Source organism: Haliaeetus leucocephalus, unplaced genomic scaffold (genome assembly GCF_000737465.1).
Source record: "Haliaeetus leucocephalus isolate CR32 unplaced genomic scaffold, Haliaeetus_leucocephalus-4.0 Scaffold556, whole genome shotgun sequence".
NCBI classification, from domain to species: domain Eukaryota; kingdom Metazoa; phylum Chordata; class Aves; order Accipitriformes; family Accipitridae; genus Haliaeetus; species Haliaeetus leucocephalus.
Genome location: NW_010972992.1, coordinates 4,807,965 through 4,828,414, shown reverse-complemented (window position 1 = coordinate 4,828,414; position 20,450 = coordinate 4,807,965). Strand labels below are relative to the sequence as shown.

The following is a 20,450-nucleotide window of genomic DNA, read 5'->3' as shown; positions in this document are numbered from 1 at the left end:
GAAGCATCTCGCTCTTCCCCCTGGACTCTGAAGCTGGGGATTTTTTCCTCTTGGAGAAAAGAAGCTGCCCCGGCTGAAGCTGCTCGTTTGAGACAAATCATACAGCAGGTTTATCTGCTCTCTTGACTATAGTAATTCAGTGGGGCTAATAGCTGCTGGAATGGGTGTCCCCCAGAGGCTGGACCCAGCAGGTTTTGTCTGCTGTTTTGGACTTGCAGTCAGGCCTCCAAGGTACTTAGCAAAGCTTTAGCAGGGTTGAAGAGAATAATCTCCTCAAACCTGTATCAATGGCTGCTAGCTGCTTTGCCAGCTGATCTGTGGAAGGTTTGTAACTCTGCAGACAGAGAAGCGTTCATTTTTATTGCCTGGCTCCTACCTTGTTTGATCAATGCAATGGGGAGATGGTTTGTGTTCAATGCTTTATTTCTCATTTGGAACTGTTTGTGCTGAGGGAAGAAATTATTTATGGCTGCGTAACAACAATGGGCAATACTTGGGTGTGTCTGTGCAGTATGTAGCCTTTATTGTAAGCATGTTTACATCTTAGAGGCTCCCCAAGAACTTTCATTTACAACTGTCAGCCAAAAAGGAAGGCTGGAATGTATTTGTCTTTACCTAATGTCTGTCAGATCTGGGAGCACTGCAAAGGAAGCACTGGAGTACCAGCTAGGAGAACATAAAGTGCCAATCTAGTGTGTTACGTGAATAAGCTGGTTTGGACTCTGGAAAAACACTGCAGGTACTAGACCTGTTTGTAGTGCCTGTTCTACTTGCTGGTCTAACCGTGATCTTCTTGAGCTAGAACACAAATATATCCCTCCTGAAATGCAGCCTGCTTTCCTTTCCCTATAGTGGAAGCTATACTTAGGAATGTTTTGCATTCTGAAGGCTAGTTTCAACCTCTCTAGAGCAGCAGAGGGAGAAGTTTATTCAGTAATGCCCCTCTTTCCTGCTAGGGACAGGTCAGACTAAAGCTTTGCAGAGCAGTTATCCATATAAACCAATCCCTCGCTACTGGTCAGCTGGAGCATGTTACTACAGGGTCCAAAGACAATGCAGTTGTAAACTCAGGTCCATTTTTGAGAAATTGACTGAAGCTGTTTGGACTTTTTCTCGGTATTAAATGCCTCGAGTGTTTTGGCTCCACTGTGGATAGCTGTAGAGATGGCTTTGGCAGGAGAAGAAATCCTCCACGGTGGTTAGAAGGAGCTGGAGCAGTGAATACTGGTGGGCAGCCTGGGCCTTCCCTGAGATGTCTTGCTCAGCCTGACCTTGTGGTATGAACTGGGGGGTGGGGGAGGCAAAATTATGCTTATACAAGACGCTGTTTTCAGTACTCCTACCAACTGAAGACAATCAGGAAGAATTTAAGTCTCAAGCATTACTGTCTACTGTGTTCTGAGTCTTCTGCCTCGAATAAACTCTCTTCTTGAATTTTCCAGCCTGAACAACATATAGGTGATCATGATGTGAAAGTAAGTTTTGCTGGAGGCAGCCTAAATAGAGATGTGCTCTCTTAAGGTTTAGTGATGCAGTAATAACGAGCAGTGCATTCACTGTAAAGAGATGAGCTTTGGTGGCTGAACCTGTACCTTCCTTAGACAAAGAAGCAGAAATTCAAATGCCTTTCTGAAGGGGGCATTAGAAACTTATCTACTTAATCATCTATATGCTATCTCTGCTATGCAGGGTATAGTGCATAAGTAGTGCACGTGACCCTTCCTTGCTGGTGGAAAGGAAGGACAAGTTTTAATCTGTTTATCCTGACAACTCTGCTCTGTGAATGTTGCATATAAGGCTGTATGTGCTAATGTTTAACATCTCTTGTTTTTCTTTCCATCCATTAGGCAATACTGACTGGTGCACATCTTGACAAGGTCTCCTAGCAACCTTTTCTGTAGGGCTGAATGACAGCAGGAGTGGCCGGGTAAATCGATGAGCTTGCCTTGGGAGCCTATAAATAGGCAAAATCAGAACACACGATGGGTCAGAAGGTCACAGGTGGGATAAAGACTGTGGATATGAGGGACCCTGTATACAGGCCATTGAAACAGGAACTCCAAGGACTCGACTACAGCAAACCCACACGTCTGGACTTGCTACTGGACATGCCTCCGGTATCATACGAAGTCCAGTTATTGCATTCATGGAACAACGATGATCGCTCGCTGAATGTATTTGTGAAAGAGGATGACAAACTGATATTTCACCGGCATCCGGTGGCTCAGAGTACAGATGCCATCAGAGGCAAAGTGGGATATACACGAGGACTGCATGTGTGGCAGATCACGTGGGCAATGAGGCAGCGAGGCACGCATGCTGTGGTCGGGGTGGCAACAGCAGATGCCCCTTTGCATTCAGTAGGGTACACGACACTTGTAGGAAATAACCATGAATCTTGGGGGTGGGACCTTGGGCGCAACAGACTGTACCATGATGGCAAGAACCAGCCAAGTAAAACATATCCTGCCTTCTTAGAACCAGATGAAACTTTCATTGTGCCGGACTCCTTCCTGGTGGTTCTGGACATGGATGATGGGACACTGAGCTTCATTGTAGATGGGCAATACATGGGTGTTGCGTTTCGGGGACTCAAAGGGAAAAAGCTATATCCAGTGGTAAGCGCAGTGTGGGGACACTGTGAAATACGGATGCGCTACTTGAATGGACTTGACCGTGAGTATAATTCCCTGTATTTGTTCTAGCAGCACAGGTCTGTGTGCTACTTCAGTTCAGGTGTACTAGATCATCCTGGGGAGGGTTTTCATTTTTCTAGAGAGGTGAGGATTTCATGGCAGCAGTAACATTACTGGATACAGCTCTGAATCCTTAATGGCTAATTCAAAAAGGTCGTCTGGCTGTACACACGTACTGTTCCCAAGGCCCTGCAGGGAGCAAGCAGGGTTTGGGGAGGTAGTATGGTGGGAGAAGGTGATGCCAGTCATCCATCTAGGGATGACAAACCTTTCTATATCGCTACCAAAGTATCCATAGGAATGTCTTTCTGACAGTTGCATTATTGGCAATATAATCCTGGTGTCTTTTCATAGGAAGCAGTCTCTGAGGGACAATCACCTTCCTTAAATGGCTAATAAAGGGACTTTTAAAATCCATTGCAGGCAAGAGCGGGAAGATCTGTCCCATCTAAGGAGAGATTCCCTATGTAAGGAAATGGGAATGTCTCGTCTTTCAAAAAAGGAGCTCACTTCTCTGCTTCTTTCAGGGCAGGGTGTGCTCATTTCTAGCATGGGGCTGGATATTGTAGCCAGCCCAACTTGCATGCCAGGCCTTTTACTAATAGGGACATCAATCTCTAGCTAAGCTTAGTAATAAATTTGGCTGTCCAAATGTGCTAAAGTCTGTTATCTCTCATAGTCAGAAGTTCCCATGGGGCCAGACTGTGACTCAGTCCTCTGGGTAGGGTGGAGGAGAGAGGTGAAGGAAGTGGATTAAAATCTGGATTTATGTTGTTAGTGAAATAAATTTGGCAGTATTGATATGAAAAGAGTAGTGTTTCCCCTGCATTCCAGAACAGTGTCTGCTGAAAGGCCGTAGCATACTGGGTCCTTTTATTTGTGCTTAGAACGTGTTCGAATGCTGGGCCAGCAATGGTAAACCCCTGGCAATGGTGACGTGAGGTACAACAAAGCTGACGCTGGGCACCAGAAGATCTGAGCTGTCGGAATGACCAGGAAAGCCTTGCAAAGGGATAGGAGCAAAATCCACAAGTGCTTTGAGAAATAACGCTTCAACTCGGCAAGACCAAAGAGAGCGCTCTTGGCAGAGCACTTTCTCACCAAAAGAAAGAAACCTAGCTCATTCTACCACAACAGCTTACAGAATGGCAGCAGCTGCGGTAACCAGGTTTTTCTGAAGGGTCAAAGCCAAAATCTGCAGCTCCCCTCAAAGCCAGCAAGTCTGTGGAGTTGTTGGCACAGAACTGCACTTAGCAAGGAAACGGCCACCTCCAGTATTGGATTTGGTTGTAATGTGCTCTCAGCATAGGAGTGAATTGTGGGCATAAGGCCAGGAATGACGGGATGCTATTTTGGCACAGATAGAAAGGAGGTGTCTGGCTCTAACCACTTCTGAGCATTCAATAGCAACACTGTCCAGTGATTGTAGTGCTTGTGAATGGAAGGAGGTCAGATATGTGTGTGCCTTCTCTTTTGGTCTCAGGGTCTCTTGTCAGACTGGGTTATCAGTGCAAACTAGAGGAGGATAAAGTTCTTGTTCTTAATCTCTGTGGGAAGAAGATCCTCTCCTTTTAAGGCCATTAAACTGGAATGTATTTGTTACATTAATGTCTATAGGCTTTGAAAGTCAGGACCTCTTGTCCTCTGGGATGCTGGGTAGGTAATACCTCTGTCCCAGCTATCTCCATACGGAGCAGGAAGAATTGGGACAGACTTTGAATACACCATATTTGTACCTCAGTGGTTTAAGAATAAACTACATTGGGAAGTGCCAAAGGAGTGCTGCTGGTAATAGGCTTCTCTGGCAGCATCACAGCCAGAGCAGAGATGTGCAGCCTAGCTGTAGAGATCTGTCCCTGCAGAAGAGGCAGCATGGATCCTGAAGTAGGTCATGAGCAGGCAAGACCAGCAGTACCTTGGGCTGAGTGCAACCATGTTTTTGCTTGTGGCACAGAACATGCATGACAAATGGTAGGGCTTGGCAAACAGCAGCACTGCCCTGACACATCTGTTGGCTCTCCACCCAGCTATCAGTGCAAAAGAGATGTGCATATAGAGGTAGGATTCCTCAGGAATAATTAATGCTTGCAGCACAGGGAGAACTTTGGAGACCTGCTAGAAAAAACATTCCACTGCAGCTTCCCCTGGAGCAGGTAATAGCTTGTAATCCATAGCAGGGAAGGAGGCGGGGGGAAATACGGCATTAGCTCAGCTCTGGCTGTTAACTTTAGGAGGGGACAGACCAATTCAAGCATGTGTTTCCTGACTTTGTTACCAAGTCTCTCCTCGGCTAACAAACTTTCCTTCTCACAGACCTTTTGCCAAAAATTAGATAAAAAATTAGCTTTCTCCAGTTTTCATTGGAAGTGTTTCCTATGTGAAGCAGTATGACTGTTTACTTTTTCCAAAGTAGAATCAGGAGTGGTTTGATCAGAGGCTACTGACAACACTCTTCTGTTTGAGTTTTTCAGTGTTAGCTGTTGCCTTTGAACCTGGAAGGAAGGGACTTGTATCCACCTTATTGATGGAATGAATTCTGGTAAAAATGCAGTAACATGACCATGCTCAGAAAAACTAAGCTTTCCCTCTCAGCTGCTTAAAACAGCTGTATGAACAGTTAGATTAATTTGGCTTGTAGTAGTGGAAGCTAGAGCTGTTGGCATCTGTCAAGGTTCCTGAAAGCTGCTTCTCAGCCAAACTTTTCCATTCCTGTGGATGTCTTTAGGTGTCTGTGTTCAGCCCAAAATGTCTGTAAAGGAAGCTTTCTAATGGAGCCTGCTGAGCCCTCAGGCTATACAGGATGTCCAGTTATCTGCTTAATTTGGGATGTCTTTGTGTTAGCCCTCTCTTGGGGGAGGAGAAAGCCCTTAGGCTTGAACAGAATGCTGTGTAAAGGTGAGCTTTGTCAGACTTAGCAACAGAAACTGTGAGCAGCTAATCTGTATCTTCCTTCTGTGCAGCTGTGATACGTTAACTTTGGCTTTGACCTTAGTCCCCTGTATGCTGTGAATGACTCTTCAGCATCAAAGGGCCCCATACACCATTCCCCAAAAACTAGTGTTATCTTCTTCAGTGTTTGTAAGTACCGGATGAAAAGAAGATAGCCAAAGGCTTGTGTCTTTCTGAGGTTTATGACACAGGAGGGAATCCTCTAATGGAAAATGTTACAATACAAGTAGCAACATGAAGCTTTGACAGATGGCTTTGTTCTTCATGGGAAGTATGTACTACAAATAAAGGGGTTGACAGCTGTTATCCTACTATGTAAGAGATGACAAATGGTACTTTCTAGATACCCATACCACATGATGCTATCAGACTGTTTGCTGCAGGCTTTTACTTGAGTGAACTTGGACACTGCAGTGTCCAAAAACCTTTGTAAGAGGCACAAACTAGAAGATGTGTTCTGACTTGAATGAATGCTATTGCAGAGGGAGAACTTCCATTAGGGGATTCTAGTATTTTTTTGTTCACATACATGTATGGCTTAACCTCTACAGAAACATCATGCTCTGCCTGTGTATTTAATGAGCTGCAGTTGCTGATACGTGAATGCCAAATGGCTTGGGTCCTGCAAACATGCCAGGCATTTGCTTTTCTTGCTCAATCTTTTCTGGGGGATTTTTAGAACTAGCAAAATGAATGTTTAACTTGTGGGTTGGGATGTTAATGTCTTGGGTCTCTCTTCCTAGCTGAACCACTGCCTTTGATGGACTTGTGTCGGCGAGCTGTGAGGCTTGCTCTGGGCAAGGAAAGACTGAATGAGATCCCTACACTGCCACTGCCAGCCTCCCTCAAGAGTTACCTGCTCTACCAATGATCTTCATGTTCAAGGATAGAGAGTTGGAACCAAGGCAAAATACCAGAGCTGACCCACTGAGCAATGGGTTCTCCACCCTCGTGTCATCGCTACTGTTGGAACTCCTTGGCGAAAGTATTCCTGCCACTGCTTAACTCTCCATGTGTCCTTATTGGCAAGCTCTCAAGTAATCCTTGTTCCACAACTGAGTGTTTCATTCTTTGGAGGTCACTTCCCCAGCACGCTTACAAAAAGAACGTTTACAGAAGCTCTGGGCTTCCCTGCTTCTCCTGAGAAAGGCTGTACTGCATCCTTTGGGTTGTAGAGCCTAGGAGTGGATGATTTTTCTGTACCAGCTAAAGAGAAGAACACAATTTGGGGGGAGGGAAGGCATTAGGAGTGGGAATCTTAAGATCAGGTCCTAAGAATGGAAAGGCACAGGGTAGCCAACAGAGTTGGGAAGAGTCTGGAATACCAAGAATTAATTGCTGAGCTTTTAAAAACCAAAAAAAAAAAAAGAGCCCCAAGCCCTGAAACACCAAAACCAAGAACCCTTCTACCAGGACACTTATTAATTTGGAGAAGGTGGTTATGTCGCTGATGTCTGTATCGCTGCCAGGGCTTCTTACCATGTTCTAATGTTATTTCATAGAGTGAATCCTGTGTTCTTGTTTATCACCATTGCTGTCTCAGTTCTCCTGCTCCATTCTCTGTTCTGCCTCTTCTTAGTGGGTTTGACTCAGTTGATTGAGCAGTCATACTGTATCTTCCCCTGCCCTCTTCTTCCTGACTTAAAACCACAGGTTTTAGTCCGGGATCAGGGGTTCCTTCCTGATGTGGGGACAGGGAAGGGACGAACTTCTCCTGCAATAGGGTGAGACGGGCTGTATGAGCTGAGATTTGTTACACAGCTGTAGGTCCTGCTGTCTTAGGTCTGCTTTCTGTGTAGCCTGTTCCATATTAAGGCTTTAGAGAAACATACTAATGTGTTTCTGTAATAGCTCTGCCAGGGAATTATCATCTTAGATAAGCTGCTTGAAGTCATCCAAACCAGGCTTTGTTCTGTCATAGACCATCAACATAATCTCCACTTAACTATGCAGCAGGAATAGTTCTCCGTTTCTTGCTTGGGGGTGGGAAGTTGTCCCAGAGAAGATGGGTCCCAGTGTGTCACAGTGTGGCTGCAGAAGTACCGTCAGCTGATGAGAAATCCAGGAGGGGATTGCTGCAGAATGTAATTTGTGAGACTTTAGCAGAGGCCAGTGGGGTGATCTTAAGGCACAGCAAGAAGAAACTGAACCTTTCCAGAGCTGGGGGTGGGGACAGGAGAGAACTGCAATAAACAGGACAAGTGATTCAGGCAAAATCAGCACAACCCAAATAGATTCTCGCCTCAGTAGCCAAGTAAAGAGGATGACACTCCTTTACTAGCAGGGGCTGCTCTCTTGACCTCTCCACAGGTTACTATGCTGCCTTTCTGGGGTTATTTTGCACATTTCTTTGTCTTGAAAAATGTTTGTGTGGTTGGTTTTTGCTCTTGAGTTATCCCTTCAGTTCTGTGTAGGTACAAATGAGTTTAGTTGTTGAAAATGTTAATATATATATATTTGTGGTGTATGTATAAGAACATGTTTTAAACAGCTGCTGTAGGGTACCTTTTTTAAAATAAACTACTTGCATAGTATATTTTTTAAAGCACAGAATTGGTGCCAAGACTGGGTGGGGTGTGATGTGCCCCTTTTTTAATCTAATATTATATGTTTGGGGTTTTTTTTAATGTAGGGATTTGTACTAGTTTCTGTTATGGGGTGGGACACAAGAAAATTGAGTGTGTATGGAGCCCTACTTGGTTGCCTTCAACTTGAACCAGTGTCTTCCAGAAGTCTGGGGAAGCAGCTGTGTTCTCCCTCTTTCTAAGGCTCTTTGTGCTCCCTTGTTTCCATCTCTTCTCACTTCACCAGTATGTTGCTTTGTACAGTTTTAAATTCTGACTTTCTATTTTATGACTGTAGATAATACTCAGTAACCTAATAAACTTTATTAAATATTATTTGATGCTGGTTTTTATTTGCATGAAATGAGCAGAGTTCTTTTATATCTAGCTTCTACATGAATGGTGAGCTTATTCCCAAGAAGCCAGCCCAAACAGGTAAAGCAAGGGCTGTTGTGGCTTTGTCTTTGCTTGGAAGAATAACAATTTAAAGCTGGCATCTAAAAGGTATGTACAGGTGGAGGGCATGCTGCAGCTACTGGTACAGGGTGGTAGGGTGTGGTAACCTGAGATAGTTGTACAGCTGTCACTAGTGCCTAAAAATGGCTATTCCAGATGGAGTTGAAAAATACCTGTGATGAGACAGCAGCCTTGGTTTCCTAATTTAACTGACTTATTATGCTATACTCATTTTTCTTCAAATAGATTCAAGTAGATTCAATAGACAGGGCTCTGGTTATCTTGCCAAACTTCATGTATTGTGCAGGTTTGCAAATTTCACTCCTAGATTACAGCAAACAACTTTTCTTTTTCTTCCAGGAAAGAAGCTCATATGAAAACAAATCACTAACCTACTACCTACTTTATGTTGATACCCGACTGTCCTTTTTCTTAGGAAGGGAGATGGTGGATAGGAGAAAGCAAAATAGAATGATGAGGGCTAAAGGGATCCCTAGCCAGTAGAACAGCACAGTTAATTACAGAAGGCACTGTGGCAAGTTAAGGTGAGAGTTGGGAGAGTTGTTCTTGTATCGTGTGCTTTAAAAATAGCAGATTGATTTCAATGTGTTCTGGGTAACTTCTTCAGGTAATGAACTTGATTTAGCTTAAGTCACTTGGTATTAGTTTTCAGTCACTCCATACCCACTGCTCTAAGTTGCTGTGCTTTCATATATTTTGAGATCTGTTTGCACAAGAGATTTCATTCCTGGGCTGTGAAGAGATAGGGATTATATTGTTTGTGGAGCACAAACTGCTTGCTGGTTGTGCCTTCGGTCTCCTCCATTTCCAAGCTGTGCAATACAGAGATGCTTTCTAGTTATATCAGCAGTTAGATTAAGCCTCTCCAAAGTGACTCAAAGTGAGATGATTTGGTACTTTTGTCAATTATGACAAAGGCTTTAATTCCCTCTCCTGTCCACATACTTTTCTGTCTTCCCTGCAGCTACCAACTTGGGTGTGGAAACTGAATGATTTAATCAGTTCACACAAACACTACAACATGTGAGGCTCAACTAAAGCTCAGAGGTATGCTTATGAACTGCCTTATAAGAGTACTGGGTGAAGAGAGCTTAATAAAAAAAAAAAACAAAAAACAAGTGGTTTCTTATCTTTGTCTCCAGCCAGGGCACGATTTTTTTTTAAATTTTGGATGTCTTAATCTTGTTTGTTTTTTTCCTGTGTGTAGAAGAGAACTGTTTTTAGATCCTAAGCCTAAATAAGCAGCATATTTAGTAATGACTTTTGGTTTTCTGCAGGTAGTGGAGGACTTCAGTGAAACACTTTCTGCCTCTATGTGAACAAGACCAGCTTCCCCTTACCTTTCAGTGGAAAGCTTTGTTGGAAGTGTGGCTGGAGGGATTCTGGGAGAGCAGTGGGCTGGGGAGGGTGCATAAGGTGGGGCGGGTGCAGAAGACTGAGAAATTAGTTCATGCTCAGCTCCAGACACCCAAACAGGCTTGTGTTCCAGCTGCATGGAATATTTGAAACAAATGACCTGCTCAGCGCTGGAAGTCTGCAGTGTTTATGTACAGTGCCATGGCAACAGTGGAGGAAGTCATGAGATGGGGATTGGACCTGGTGGAATCAACAAATGATATCAGAGATTAGCAAGTCCTAATGAATCAGTTGTGCTTTGCTTCCCCTGCTATTGCCCATGTTCAGGCACTGGCATGCAGCAGGCAGACCTATTCCTTTTTGAGTAGCATTAAAAACTGCAGGGCCTCCTTGAAAACCAACCTTGTTACCCTGGCCAGCATCTCATCTTCCTGCTGTTGCTGACAGATCACATTTATGCACATGGAACCGTTCCTGCATTTTAAAGGAGCCTTCTGGCCTTGATAGTTTGTCTGCTGTTGCCTTGCTGGTGATGAAGAAGTGCTGTGGCAATTCTGCAAAGAATCTTGGCATCCTGATGCTCTAGACAAGCAGTGGAGTAGGTTTTGTTTCTTCCTGGGAGTTGAGGGTTTGGTGAAAGTAATCTGAGCCTAGAAAAGTGTGCAAGAGGGGAAGTGTTCAGTAGAGGAGTTTAGTAGCTGTAAGGAAGGATGCCATGCTACTTTAGCAGTCTTGTCACAATTCCTTTCAAAAGGAAAGCCTGTCTTGGGTGCAGGTTACACTCCTGTGCAGCACTTCTGTGCCAGCAAACATACCTACTGTAGATCTTGGTCAAAGCTATGTCAATGTCAAGACAGAAAAACTTGGGGTGGGCGGAGGACAGTTGCCAATTCTCTCCTTTATCTGCAGAACTGAGAATCTATTTCTGAGCTCAGACAACTTCCCTGTTGGAGCCTAGGCATCAGTCGGTACCTGTGAAGTCCTTAGCTAGTACCAGCACAAGACAATCTTCCCTTTCCCTGTGCCTGAGATGTGCAAACTTAGAAGGATAAGTATCACAGTTTTAAGAACTTATTTTGGCAGTCACACCTTCTCTCCTGCATCAGCTAAGACAATTATGAAAAACACTTCCTAGCATGCTCCCCTTCTTCTCTCCCCTATGCTTCCTATGCAGACCTAATGCTGTGGATCTTATGCCAAAGACTAAGTTGCATTTGACTGGAGAAGGAAATACATAGTGATTTATTTGGTAAAGTTTATTAAAAATAAAAACCTAACCCAAAGCACAACCTTTCTTGGCATACAAAACAGTGCTGAAGGGAACAAAACTCATTGAATGCACAAAACACATTGGAGCACTGATCCTGTCCTTGCACATGTTTTGATTCGGAACTATTGCAGGCTTGTCTGCCCTTCAGACAGAAAACTATTTGAAGCAGCTGCCAGATGTTTTGTCTGACTTGTGTTTTACAATTTGCTTACTGCTTAGCAGTGCTCTTCCCATCGGGTGTTCAAGCTGCCCTTGTGCAGTCTGTTCCTGTGGCACCTCTGTCCTGGTTTCCTGTCCCTTAGCCCTAGTCACATACACACGTAGCACAAGGGAGATAAAAGTCTGAGTATTTTAGTCACAGGCTTGGTATTGCATGTCTGCCTCCCAATCTGCTGGCCTCATCTGGGACATTTTCTGGGACTAGCACAGACCAGCCACATTCCTTTGCTCACATGTTGCCACAGTGTATAAAAGTTAAGGTGATTTACAGTCTCCTATAAAAGCGCTTATGGCCTGAATTTAGGCCTTGCTAAACAACCTTACACTGAACACCCACAGTTCATGGCTTGGGCAGCCTCTTTGACTAGCTGTAACTTAGCTGAGCTATAAATCCTTTCCCCCCCCCCCCCCGTGAGTAAGACGGGCAATAAATTCTTGAATACAATCAAGCCGAGCCAAGACCTTTGTGTTTTTTTCAAAACTGTGACAAATTTGAATCATTTGAAAGATAAACCTGCTGAACAGGGACACCCTAAGATTTCCTTTTGTGTTTGTCCAGCTCCAGCAGCATCCCAGCCAGTTACATTACTTCTGTAAAACTTCTCAGCTGGGAGCAGTCTGATATGCCTACAGGTTTAGAAGCACATCTCCTTGGCTTTCTGTGCTTCTGCACCACTCACACTCCTACAAAACCGCATCTACACACATATAGCATATTAAGGCAGAGTCCTTGTTAAATGAGTTTAACGTGCAATTTTTCACTTTGCTCAGTCTTGCATCTTTTAATAATCAGAGGGCTTGGGTCCATGCTTCTTAGGCACCTAGCATTGCATTTTGCTCTAATGTAATGTGTAACTGTTGTGCAGTCAACAGCTTATGGACCAGGGAAGCTTTGCTGTGCAATGGCATTGTGGGGGACATGGGCCAAGAAACAGATGCTACTTCTGGATAACCTTCTCGATAGCACCTTGTTTGTCCTGAGGAGTTCCATAAATGCCTGTTCCTACCAGAGTCTGTCGTTGTTCCCTCTCATAACCTTTTGTTAAGCCATTAACTATTATTTAGGAGGGCCTAACAAAATCTTACTAAAATATGCATAATCAAACATGCTCTCCAACTTATTATTATAAAGGGTACATGGGCAGGCAAGAAACACCTGCCTAAACTGGTATCTGGCTAGGACACAGGTGTTGATTTTTTTCTTTTTTTTTTTTTGTAAATACTGAGGGTCTGAACTCTTTGTTCTCTAACTTTTACCAAAGCATGTACCTTTGGGAGTGCAGAACTTTGTCGCAGGCTATGCAAGTGGTATGTTGATCTGAAAGGTGAAGTGCCACCTACCGAACCGGTAACTTAATTTCCGGCAACATGCTGGATGTTTCTTTTGGAAGAGGAACACCTAATATTGATAAGGTCTGTTCCTACTTAATTTGAGGTCCAGCAGAGAGACATGAGGAGTAACAGATGTTAGATGTTAGTCCTAAATATGATCTGTATTTTTCAAACTGTCTAGACACCTGGGTGGGTTGCACATATTACCAGCAAAGCTAGTTACTCATGTCAAACTACTTCTTTCTATAAAGGCCCAGTTTGGGTTTGTTTTGTTTAATAAGCTATATGGAAACCCAGGGGAAGACAGTGAATCAAACAGGCAAGTGGGGAAATTTGATCACTAAGTCTGACACTTTGACATTTTTCATTCTGACCTGGTATAGACAGTGCACAAATTTTAGGATTTCAGAAGTTATTGGCTGTGGTGTTTGATAACAACACTGACACAGTAAACCCTTAAAACAGTAAGCTGTATTGATGTATCACATGTGGTCTTGGTGAAATGCTGTTAAATGAAAACTGACTGAAACCGTGCTGCACAATAGGAAATTACAGCAATGAAAATTAGATTTACAGGATGCTAGAAATGAAGTTTTCAATTGACTTTGTAAAGGAAAACCTAGAAGAATGACTACTCAGTCCTTATGATGCATCCTGCTTGGATAAATACAGATGTTTCCAATTAATGTTCTCAATGGATGCCAGCTATCTATTCCAAAATGAAGTGTGGTGTGATAAGACCCGAATTATTAGAAAGAAGGTGATTCTTCACATACAATCTGACATTTTTATTTGTATTTTAGAAATAGTCAGAAAAATGTAAATAAACCTGGAGTTTAAAAGGTGACAGACATTTCTAGACAGCAACTCACTCTGAGAAGCTGCATCCTGAAATTCACTCTTGAGGTGGGCTTGCAGATCCACAGGTAAGCGATGCTTTGGAGGATTTCTAACATTTAGTATAAGAGACTTGTGCCACACATGCTTTAGGTCTGCATTTTCTTGTGTTTGTGAACTATGTTTCAAACTCCATAGTCAAGACTGTGACCTTCACTAGGATAAGCTTGTGTTCCTCTTTAAGGTTGCCTGGCACTAGCACTAATCTCAAGAACATTTCAGTAAGCACAAAGCATGTATCTTTCTCTACAAACAGCAAAAGCACATAAAATAATATTGTAGTCATACAGGTAGGATACCTGCAACCTAAACAAGCATGAGAATCCCAAGACAAGCTATGATGCATTTCCCAGAAAGCTCAACTTGGAGTCTGGGAGAATGGGCACCAGCATTAAATGTTATCTCCCCAGATGGGTGTTAAATAGTGTTTTCAGGAAGGGATGAACACTGAAAGAACAGATCCAACTTTGGAAGAAGCCAAGGTGCAAAAAGATTGTTGGTCAGGAAAAGCCTTTGACATGTTAATCTCTCACCAGATGCATTTGGCAAAGGTTCAGAATCATTCTCTGGAAAACAAAGAGGAGGAAAAGATTTAGCCTAGGGGCTGGTTCAGTGTTCTGATCATGGACCCAGCTGTTCAGCTGTTTGATAAAGGTTGGTAGGTACAAGCTGGCAACTGAGGCTGAACCTGCAACCTTGCTGCATCTCTGAGATGGCAGGCTGGGTACCTGATCAACAGTTAGGGTGGTTTTTCTTTGGTTGTTTTCCCAGTGGTCAGCTGCTCCAAATGGTGCTAGAAATAGTGTGAGAGAAGCAGTATGCTGCAGACTGCTTGCAGTTTCTAAAGTCATATCTTTCTTGCCAAATTCTCTTGGAGGGAGATTGTGTAATCAAACCGGGTTACATGTAAAAACACACTTGTGTACATCCAAGCGTGCAGGGTATTGCCAAAGTGGACAGACTGTCCTACTTGTGCCTGCCAGAAAAGTTGTGTTTTGTCCAGCGGAAAAGAAAACATCCTTTTCTCTTTGCGCTTTGGAATTTGTCTTTTTAGACTCTGATCTCATTAGCAGTTTCTCCATACTATGACAAGTTTGGCCATCTTGGGTTAGGACCATGGTCCGGTAAACTGAGTCTTGCAACAGTAGCCGAAATTCAGCTCTTTGCCACAGAAGGTGGCCCTCTTGGTAATGCGGCAGATGCTTCAAAGATTGCAGAGAGCATGCAAGAAGAAAGGGACCAGATCGTTATTTTGTAATATACATTGTCTTTTGTGCTAGTTGTTCTTTGCACTATAAAAGACAGTATTTGCCTCTCAACAAAATAGACAAAGAGGGAATAGTTTCATACCTAACATGTTTAATAGCTGAATTTTAGAACACAGGCAACAGGTGATTTGCACAAGACTGTATATGAACTCCCTATCACAGCTGGAAATTAAGCACATGCTCTAGGTGCACTACAAACATGCATCTTTCTTCCCAGGCTGTCCCATATAGCTGGAAATGCTGATTTTTTTCCAGAACCCAGCACTGATTAGAGTGACATTTTTGCTGTGTCTTGGTTTAAGCCCTGGTCTTAATCCAGCATTGACCTTTTGTTTCCCTCTTTACTACCTGCATTGGATTAAAATGGCAGATTTCCTTGGATTGTATGTTAAAATGAGACTACCAACTGTAATTGGTAGTTTCGTTAAATATGGCCCATGCTCTGCATTCATGTTTGGGGGCTGCCAGAATAGCTACATGAGGAAAAACCCATGTTAGACACTAACAAAATAAAATAGAAGGTCTTAGCACTCTTAACTTAAGGATCAGGGTTGCTTCTCCCCTCCTAGACCTCTGAATCAAAATACTTTAAAACTGCTCAGAACTTCTGCCCATCACCCTTAGCCCAACTCTTGCCCCTGCTGGTGCTGCACAAAGACAGTCCATGGCCAGCCTGATATTGCTGTGTTCTCCTGCAGCTGCTGCCTTACTGATTGAACTGTCCCTGTGTGGCTTGAGTGCTGTAGCACTTCAGTAGCCAAGCAGTTATGCATAGGTCTAATGCTTCACTTAATATGAGCTTTCTGCTTCAATAAGGAGCCAGTGGCTCCTTCTAAAAGAGGAAGGTCTCATACCTTAGTGTAGCTTGTCTTTAAAGTTTGGCAGCTGCTGTGTAAAATTATAGGTTGACTCCACCAAACTCTTTTTATACACTGCCCTGGGTGACGGTGCACTGCTCACTCAAGGGAAGGGAGCAGATGGAGCCCAGAAGTTTGTTTTGTTTTTTTCCTGCTTAGCTCCATGTCTGGAAATATCCTGAAGTCTGTCAACTGGCAGTGAAAAATGACTGCGGTGTGAAGGCCAAACAGGTGGTCTGCAACACGGCCATTCCAAGCGCAGTAGGCACCGATCAGTGCCTGGCACAGCCTCTGTGGCAGCAAAAGGCAGACCGAGGGCTCCTGCTATCTACCTCCCTGCTTTTATTTTTTGCTGCAGGCAGAAACAAAAAGATTGTCAGGTGTCAGTGTCAATGCAACATTTTGCTGCCTCTGTGACATTCGGAGTCTCTCTGCATGAAAATATAGCAGCTCCCAGTTCCAAGGATTTTCTTGGAAGGGTAAGAGCTGCCCCTCTCCAGTCCCACTTTTCAATTGGGTGACCGGTTCGTTCGGAAACCTCCTTGCTGGGGGGTGGGATGGGGATATTTTTAAAGCAGCCAAACAAAGGTGGGAGGAGAGGAACCAAAAGGAAACGCTCTCCCGAAGCCAAATCGTTTTGGGGGGTGGCTGGGAGGGGGAGTTTTGCTTTTTCTGAGAAAACATCTCTACAGCCAAGACAAACAAAGATGGCTGCTCTAGATCTTGTTACCTTTGGTCTCCTTTGGCCCTGTGTCAGTTCCCAGATTATTTTTATGAACTGTTTAATCCAGGGCTTTTATTTCCCCTGTAAATAAATGGTATTTCAGATTCCAAGACAGCTTCAGATACTAACACCAGCTGTCTAGACAAAGAGTGGCCTATGGACATGATCATAAATAAAAATAGTCTTGGAGCTTTGGGGTTGTTTTGGGTTTGGGTTTTTTTGTGGTTTTTTTTTTCTCCTTCCTTTGCTTGTCAAACTAGCTTGCAGACAGAGACTGGCAGGAGAGGCTGGCTGTGTGAAGGCAGGCACAGTGCAGTTCTCACCTCCTTTGCCATCTCTTGGAGGGGATTGGAGCTGGCTGGGGACATGCCAGGGGATGCTTGGTGTCTCAGAAATGTAAATAGTTTCCAGACAAGGAATCAGGGGAAGGAGCTCACAATTACATAGCACATCTCCTAGGTTTCACAGAGGAACACTGGAAATGTTTTATGCCTCCCATGGCTTTCGCTCTACAGATCTTCAGCTGGTTTTTCCTGCGGGAAAGGAAAGTTTCTTGCAGCTTCTATTCTTCGTTACAGCTGTGCAGAGCCACTGTGCACACAACCTGCCACCCCTAAGCGTTGGGAGCATGCAAAAGAGAACAGCGTGCTAAGACCTGCATTTATTGATTGTAGGAACCAACAGCCTTTATAAAATGTGGACATGTAGCTCAGATTGCCAAGGGAAGTGCTGCATTTCTCCCTTTTTGTCAGCCTTTTTCATGCACCTGGCTTGCACCTTGCTCTCTTTATTCATCCTACTGAGCGGTATTAATTGCCAGCAGCTTCTTTCATTGGGGTTTTTCGAAGCAGGTTGCAGTCCGTAAGAATTATTCTCCAGATTTACTGTCTTGTTTCACAAGATCGTTACTAAGATCTGTCTTTTATGGAGCAGGAAAACTGCGGAAGAGAACAAATTAAATGACTAAACTAAACCCTTAGAGCCTGTGACAGAGGCGCGAGTACGACCGAAGAATCCTGGACTGTTCTCCCTTTGCGGGGATGATCTCTCTGACATCAAGGCTTGTCTTGCTAAATTTCCTTTTCTGATGCTATTTAAGGAAGTATTGATACTCACTTAAAGCGTGTACTGATCTTTTCCTAATGGCGGAGCTGATACTGAAGTGCATCACAGGCTGAAGAAATGGATCACTTATTTCTGCAGCACTGCTGCAGCTGTTAATAATGTTCTTTCACATGCTCCTAGGATGCCTGCCTATGGCTTCTCTACAGGCCACATGTACCTGGCACAGATTGATGGGGATATGCACATTCCTGGCTGACTTTTAGGTGCCTGACCTACCTTTTTATTGCCAAAATCCATAAGCCAGGAAAAGAGGAATGAGAGGACTTTAAGAATGGAGACACACTAGCAAAATAGCCTGATGGCCTGTTGGCCTGTACTGTGCTTGCTCCCACCTGACAGTGCTGTCAGTATCTTGTTGCAGAAGTAAATTCTGTTTGTGGTGGGTTGTTTGGGTTTTTTTGTTTCCTTTTAATTGTATGGTTTCTATGTTTAGGAAAAGACAAACATTTGGAGCTGTTTCCATGTGTCCCACTTTTTGTAAGCCGGCTAAGACGCCTTGGTAAATATCTCCTGGAGGGATCAGGCAGGGCTTTGGTACAACAACGATTCTTGCACTGCTAGGAACGGATCACAGCCAGCTTCCTAAAAAGAGTATGTTCTCAGGACATCTAATGTGAGAGTTTAGTGCTAATAGTCAACGGGAGCGCTGCCGGGAACAAAGATGCAGAGCTGACAAGAGCTAAGCCCGTAGAACATGCTACATAAATATCCCCGAACAGTCATCTACAGTAACAGTTCCCACTGAAGTGCTGCCTTGCACAGAATGACAGTACTTAAAAAGAACGAGGAAAAATAAACTGTCCTGATTTGGGGAAATTCAAGGTACAATCCTTTAAATCTCATATAGCAAACCAAAGATTCCTTGTAAGAAAACCTATATGTATGTGACATGTCTTTTACAAACACATGTACATGTTTATTCTCAGCTGTTCAACATTAAAATATTATATTCTCTAGCTGCTTGACAATGGAGCTGATTTATGTTCTTCGTTTCAAATGGGGGAGATACACATGAGGCTATAGGTGAGAAATGATGCTTAAGTCACTTCTTTTAAGGTCCTTAGAATCTTTATATTTGGCTCTACTTTCTAGAAATTACACACATGGCATAGTCATGGCCACCAAAAGTTCTGCTCTAATGTCACTCAGAAGCACTCTCTTGGAGCTGAAAGGATTCTGCCCACCTGCTTGTATTTCTCATCTACAATCTTGGATGCTGCTTATGCATCAGAAGGGTCTCCTTACAGCAGCTGCAATACATACCTACTGGCGCAGCTGGAGAGATGAGTCTAATCCCCTGCCATGATCTTGAGGCTGCAGGAAAAGAGGTACACAGTACTGATACCCTTTCCATCTGCCCAAACAGGAGAACTTTGCCTCTGTCTGTAGGAGTATGGGAATGAAAAATCCAGCTGAAGTTGCATGTTTCTTTTTCATGTTTCAGTACCATGTGTGGCACCTCCCTGTGCAGGCTCTGTGTACTAAGCAATTACCTTTACTTCGTGTAAAGGGGGGTATAGATAGACGGGAATTAAAATTAAATTGCCATAAAAAAGTAGGGTTAGCTATGAATTCTTAATAGTTCTATGCCTTTTTCATCATTGTCAACAGACTTATGAGCCATGGGTGTTTAAAATAATCCCTCATCTTCCAGAGAAGTGCACCGGTCAAGTAGGTATTATATACACATTGAAAATAATTGCTCACTTGTAGCCCCAAAGCCTCTGAATTTTCTATTCCAATACAAACATCCTGTCAGTAGCATTTCCTTCTACCCAAAAGTTTCAGGGAAATCTTTAGCATTAATTGAAAGAACAAACCTTTTTGAGACAGTGATGGCTATGTCCACTAAGAATTATCCTGCTATTTGCACAGAAGTCTTATTGACTAGGGCAGAAGCAGCTAGATAGCTAACTGGATCCATGCAGTTACCATCACAGCCAAGCTATAACTAGCCCACGAAATGAATAGCCTAACTGCAAATATCCCTGGGGAGCAGGACAATATCTTTAATTACTTTGAGAAGGGTCTTTTCAGATTTTCACAGCAGAAAGCATTATACAGCCTGTCAGAGCCCCAGGCAGCACTTCTTTCCAGGGACCTGATTAGATCTTCCCAAAAGGGCTCTTAAGGAATAGTCAAGCAGAAACCATTTTAAAGGAACATTCATCATTGTCCTTACACCCAGTGATGACTCATATGGCCTTTGCTAAACTGTGTAGAAGGAATGGAATTTATTGCTTGACTCTTGAAGACAGGGCTAGGAGCCAGAGTGGCATCCGCTTGGAAGCTGCTGTGCTCTGAAGCAGATAAGATACTTGCGCATAGAACACGTTCTCTTCCGATCTGAAATAGTAGTCGTACTTTATAAAAAAGAGATGAGCAAGGCTACAGTTAAGGGCTAGTGCATTCACATCAACAAGGAATGAATGGCATACAACAGTGCCTAGGTATCAGAAAAACAGGGACTTGCCTTACAATTTTAATGGCAATTGTAATTAGGAATGGGCTTATGCCGAATCCTATTAATGTCAGTGGCAAAGCTTGATTCAGTGATCTCAGTGTTTGCCTGCCTTTGGCCTCAGCTCAGGAACATGCTAAATTCGGGGTTTAGCACTTTCTCCGATTTAAACACTCACATAGGTGTCATGACCCAGACTGGACAGACCAGGGAGTCGTGTTTAATTCGAAATTCCCTCGGGCTAAATTAAGGTGA

The 20,450-nt window shown here is 43.5% G+C and overlaps 1 protein-coding gene across 4 annotated transcripts in view; it reads left to right on the top strand.

Annotated features, from left to right (window-relative positions):
- SPSB1 (splA/ryanodine receptor domain and SOCS box containing 1) overlaps positions 1-8,372 on the top strand; it is a 39,026-nt gene extending 30,654 nt beyond the window's left edge. For all 4 annotated transcript variants that reach the window (XM_010577363.1, XM_010577366.1, XM_010577364.1 and 1 more), the window contains exons 2-3: positions 1,848-2,676; positions 6,389-8,372. In XM_010577363.1, the coding sequence (XP_010575665.1) occupies positions 1,983-2,676; positions 6,389-6,516 (822 nt within the window). In that variant the 5' untranslated portion in view covers positions 1,848-1,982 and the 3' untranslated portion in view covers positions 6,517-8,372. The remainder of the gene's footprint in view (positions 1-1,847; positions 2,677-6,388) is intronic.
- Positions 8,373-20,450: the final 12,078 nt, after the last annotated feature.